Source organism: Mus pahari, chromosome 3, assembly GCF_900095145.1.
Source record: "Mus pahari chromosome 3, PAHARI_EIJ_v1.1, whole genome shotgun sequence".
NCBI lineage: Eukaryota > Metazoa > Chordata > Mammalia > Rodentia > Muridae > Mus > Mus pahari.
Window position 1 is genome coordinate 160,440 of NC_034592.1, and position 6,000 is coordinate 166,439.

The following is a 6,000-nucleotide window of genomic DNA, read 5'->3' on the forward strand; positions in this document are numbered from 1 at the left end:
GTGTGGGAAGAGAACATCCAGCTCTTTCTGTGGTTTGCTGTTTACCTCTGAAGAGAGTTTAGCAATCCATGGAGCATTTCAGATCTTGGAATTAATTATTCATTTCATGTTTCACTTATACAAGTAAAAAGTATAATTATGCTACCATGTTCTTCATCATAAATTATTTCTATATTTTGGTACAGTAATAAATAATTCATTCATAAAGTATTTGAATAGAATATATATATACTATTTGGCTTAGTCAGGGTTTCTATTCCTGCACAAACGTCATGACCAAGAAGCAAGTTGGGGAGGAAAGGGTTTATTTGGCTTACATTTCACCAAACTGCTGTTGATCACCAAAGGATGCAGGACTGGAACTCAAGCAGGTCAGAAAGCAGGAGCTGATGCAGAGGCCATGGAGGGATGTTCTTTACTGGCTTGCTTCCCCTGGCTTGCTCAGTCCACTCTCTTATAGAACCCAAGACTACCAGCCCAGAGATGGCACCACCCACAAGGGAACCTCCCCCCTTGATCACTAATTGAGAAAATGCCTTACAGCTGGATCTCATGGAGGCATTTTCCCAACTGAAGCTCCTTTCTCTGTGATAACTCCAGCTGTGTCAAGTTGACACAAAGCTATCCAGTACACTATTTTAGTTTATAAATACATAAGTTTAGGGTATCTAAAAATGTGAGACAAAAAGAAAAGAAATACAACCAGGGGAGCTAGTTTTTAATTTTAATGCATAGGTTGTCCAAATATTATGTGGAAAACACAAACTATTCTTAAACTATCACTTAATAAGAGAAGACTGTCACTCTTACCCCTGGGGACTGAGTGTCCGTGACCATGGTCATTTAGCAGGACACCATTGGCAGCCGTTGCAAAATGGTACCATAATAGCACAAGTTACAAAGGTTGGACCTGAGGTTCTATGAATTTCTTATTAGTAAAGGGTATATGAATAAAACCTCAAAAAATTAATATAAGATATAATACCTTGAGCTGAAAAGATGGTTCATCAGTTACGAGCATTGGTCACTGTTCCAGGGGCACTGAGTTCAGTTCCCAGAACCCATGAGGCAGTTTACCATCTGCAACTCCAGTTCCAGAGATCAGATGCCCCCCTCTAGCTTTGACAGACACTAGGCACACATAAGGTGCACAGACCTAAATGCAGGAAAAACTCTCAAACACTAAATTAATCATATAACAATTTAAAAAGAAGTCAATACCTCATAAATATGCTCAACCAAGGGACCAACTTCCTCCTCTTTGTGTGGCTTCTTTTCTGCTTCCCAGTTGTGGATGGGCAGAACAATCTGTGGAGGGTGGGATACTCTGCAATATGAAATATCAGGTTAATTACTGATGAGGGCCCACTAAGGATGTCTTTGTTGCTACTAATATATGCAACTGGTTTCATATATTACACTGATTTCAAAGGAAGCAAGTTGAAGTTATCTAAAGATGTATATAATACATGGTAAGACATTGTCAGTAAGGCTGGGTGAAATGATGGAGTGAAGAGTGGAGACTGCACGGTTGTAGTTACTGGTCTATTCTACAGCTGCTGTTTTACAGTCTTGTACATCTTGGGCACTAGGGGGCAGAGTAGAGAGCACTCTTGAATGGACATGAATAGTTGAATGCACATACACCTACATACATTCATAAAGCCTGCCATTTATTCTTTTTGTAAATATGCGTATGTACCTCTGTGTTGTGTGTTGGCGTATAAATACATCTAGGATCCCGTGAGTTCTATTCAGTACCCAGTTGGGAAAAAGTCGTTTCTGGTTAAAGCTGCCTGCATAGAACAGTAGCTACTCTGTACATGTCCCTTCTTTCTAGATTCCTTTGCTTCTTGTTACTCCAGGGAGCAGAGCCAGAATCAAACCTGGAAAGGGTCAAGTATGACTGAGGCATAGAATTGTTTTAGAGAAAGCTCAAGGGGCAAGAGAGGTGGAGGTAAAGTGTTGCCATCATCTAAGTATGAAATTAACTTGACATTTGCAGGGAACACATAGACATACATTAGTTTGTGGCACCGTGTGTGCATGTATGTATGGCATGTGCATATGCACATATGTTTTCACATGTACTCCTCTCTCGTGGAGGAAGTGGAGGCCTGAGCTTAGTGCTGAGATGTGTTCTTCAGTCACTTCTGTACCTTGTATTTCTGGCAGGACCGCTTGCTGACCTTGGCATTCCCTGCTTTGGTTATGCTGGGCTGGCCATGCAGTGAGCCTTGGGAACCCCAGTCTCTGGCATTCTGTGCTGGGGCTACAGTGACACGCAGCTTTTCCCACGCGCTGTGAGGACCCCAGTGCTGGTCCTCATTCTTGCACAGCACTTACCCCGAGCCACTCCCCAGCCCCCATACTAGAATGTGAAAGTTTTCCTTTTGGCCTTTTAGAAATTTATTATTATAAAATTTATTATTATTAAAATATTGAGGGATTCCCTCAATATTTTGCTAAAATTAATTTCCACAGAATGTATCCTTATGTGGGTTTTAAAATGCTGCTTTAAGAATGTTCAGTAATCACTGCTGCCTGTAGCAACTCCATCTTTCTCCCTTCTAGACTGTTTTATCTATTAAGTGTCCATTTCTCTTCATTGTTGAATAATCTATGATATGGTTTATTTACCATTGACTCATTGAAAACAATTCAGGTTGTTTACAGTTTAAGGTTATTACAAATGAATTTCTACAAGCATTTACATTCAAGTTTCTGTGTAAACTTAAGTTTTCATTTTCTGGGAATAAATCTTTTTGTCTGAGATAAAGTAAAAGAGTTTTGAGAAGTTGAAGTGTGTTTGCTGTCAGGAACCTCAAAACTAAAGATTTGGTTGTATGATGTGAACTCCATTTGAAAAAATTGAGGCCTTATTTTTAATTTCTATTAATCCCAAATATCAAATAACATCATTTATTGTCTTAAGTAATGTTGACCCTACCAGCAGTGGATACTATCCTATACAGGCCTTGGTTAGGCATGGTTTTTTTTTTTCTCTTTTTAAATTTTTTCTCTCTTTTATTATTTGGTGTGTGTGTGTGTGGGGGGATATTGGTTTGAATTAGGATGTGTGGCTTTATTGGTGGCCTTGTTGGAGGAAGTGTGTCACTTGGGGGGGGGGGACAGGGAGTTGAGATTTCAGATGCCCAAGCCAGGCCTAGTGTCAGTCTCTCTTCCTGCTACCTGGGGATCCAGGTATGGAACTTGCAGCTGCTCCTCTAGCACCATGTCTGCTTGGATCCTGCCAGGCTTCCCACCATGATGATAATGGACTGAACCTCTGAAACTGTAAGCCAGCCCCAGTTAAATGTTGTCCTTTATAAGAATTGCTATGGTGATGGTGTCTCTTCACAGCAGTGAAGTGTGTGTTTGCCGTGGCATCTGGTATGAGTCAGCACTTTTCTCCTCCCATTTTTGGTTTTGGTATTATACTTGGCTTTTCAGACATGGCAGAAAGTACATTACTTGGTGAGCTATCTTGTGAGGACTCTTTTATCTCTTAATAAAGCCTATTCCACTGGAAGAACCTCTGGTGGAATCACCATGCCTGACCTCAAGCTGTACTACAGAGCAAATCTGATTAAAAAAAAAAAACTGCATGGTACTGGTACAGCGACAGAATTGAAGACCCAGAAATGAACCCACACACCTGTGGTCACTTGATCTTTGACAAAGGAGCAAAAGCCATCTAGTGGAACAAGGACGGCATTTTCAACAAATGGTGCTGGCACAACTGGTGGTTATCATGTAGAACAATGCGAATTGATCCATTCTTATCTCCTTGTACAAAGCTCAAGTCTAAGTCGATCAAGGAACTCCACATAAAACCAGAGACACTGAAACCTATAGAGGAGAAAGTGGGGGGAAAGCCTGGAAGGTATGGGCACAGGGGAAAAACCCCTGAACAGAACAGCAATGACTTGTGCTGTAAGATCGAGAATTGACAAATTGCAAAGATTCTCTAAGGCAAAAGACACTGTCGATAAGACAAAAAGGCCACCAACAGATTGGGAAAGGATCTTTACCAACCCTAAATCAGATAGGGGANTAATATCCAATATATATAAAGAACTCAAGAAGCTGAACTCCAGAAAATCAAATAAACCTATTTAAAAATGGGGTACAGAGCTAAATAAAGGCTGAACTCCAGAAAATCAAATAAACCTATTTAAAAATGGGTACAGAGTTAAATAAAGAATTCTCAACTGAGGAATAATGAATGGCTGAGAAGCACTTGAAAAAATGTTCAACATCCTTAATCATGAGGGAAATGCAAATCAAAACAACTCTGAGATTCCACCTCATACCAGTCAGAATGGCTAAGATAAAAATTCAGGTGACAGCACATGCTGGTGAGGATGTGGAGAAAGAGGAACACTTGTTCATTGCTGATGGGATTGCAAGCTGGTACAACGACTCTGGAAATCAGTTTAGTGGTTCCTCAGAAAATTGAACATAGTACTACCAGAAAATCCAGCAATAACTCTCCTGGGCATATACCCAGAAGATGTNCCAACTGGTAATAAGGAAACATGCTCCACTATGTTTATAGCAGCCTTATTTATAATAGCCAGAAGCTGGAAAGAACCCAGATGTCCCTCAACAGAAGGATGGATACAGAAAATGTGGTACATTTACACAATGGAGTACTACTCAGCTATTAAAAACAATGAAATTCTTAGGCAAATGGATGGACCTGGAGGATATCATCCTGACTGAGGTAACCCAATCACAAAAGAACACACATGATATACACTCACTGATAAGAGGATATTAGCTCAGAAACTTAGAATACCCAAGATACTATTTGCAAAACACATGAAACTCAAGAAGAAGGAAGACCAAAGTGTGGATAGTTTGTTCCTTCTTAGAATGGGGAACAAAATACCCGTGGAAGGAGTTACAGAGACAAAGTTTGGAGCAGATCCTGAAGGAAGAACCATCCAGAGACTTCCCCACTTGGGTATCCACCCCATAAACAACCACCAAACCCAGACACTAGGTATGCCAACAAGAACCTTCTGACAGGAGCCTGATATAGCTGTCTCCTGTTATGCTGTGCCAGTGCCTGTCAAATACAGAAGTGGATGCTCACAATCATCCATTGGATGAAGCACAAAGTCCCCAATAAAGGAGGCAGAGAAACACCCAGGGAGCTGAAGGGGACTGAAGCCCCATAGGAGGAACAACAATATCAACTAACTAGTACCCTCAGAGCTCCTTGGAACTATACCACCAATCAAAGAAAACACATGGTGGAACTTGTGGCTCTGCCTACATATGTAGCAGAGGATGGCCTAGTTGGTCATCAATGGGAGGAGAGGTCCTTGGTTCTGTGAAGGCTCTATGCCCCAGAATAGAGGTATGCCAGGACCAGGAATGGGAGTGGGTAGGTTGGGGAAAAAATAATTTCTGGTTAAATTATGTTTACCTAATATAGATCTGTGTTAAATCAATCCTTTATTCTAAGGAATTGTGTACCAATTAGCTCAAAGACAATGTTGATACATGTAGTACTGAATCAAACAACAGTTGTAAGCACTTTTATCACTCAAGAAATTCTACTTGAGATTATTTTTAAACTATAAAAATAACAAGAAATAAAAAATGGGCTTAACATAGTGCATAATAAAATAGCTAAGAATAAACACCATTGACCAAAAGAAAATTAGATTTTCCTAAAGGCTGAACACAGAAGATCTTCAGCACAGTGACTATTTGTTCCTTGAAAAATTAAACATTGGAACTAATGTTTTAAAAGAGTAACCAGAGGAAAGAATTTTGCTATGTGATATGGCCAGAAAGATATTTTAAACTGTCAGAGAATAAAGTGTAGTTAAGTATTGGACAGTGTACTGGCTAATTTTGTGTCAACTTGACACAGCTGGAGTTATCACAGAGAAAGGAGCTTCAGTTGGGGAAATGCCTCCATGAGATCCAGCTGCAGGGCATTTTCTCAATTAGTGACCAAGAGGGGAGGGTACCTTGTGG

The 6,000-nt window shown here is 40.2% G+C and overlaps 1 protein-coding gene across 2 annotated transcripts in view; it reads right to left on the reverse strand.

Moving 5' to 3' along the window:
- Itga8 (integrin subunit alpha 8) overlaps window positions 1–6,000 on the reverse strand; it is a 182,371-nt gene that overhangs the window by 51,302 nt on the left and 125,069 nt on the right. For both annotated transcript variants that reach the window (XM_021192601.2, XM_029536874.1), the window contains exon 24: window positions 1,222–1,327. In XM_021192601.2, the coding sequence (XP_021048260.1) occupies window positions 1,222–1,327 (106 nt within the window). The remainder of the gene's footprint in view (window positions 1–1,221; window positions 1,328–6,000) is intronic.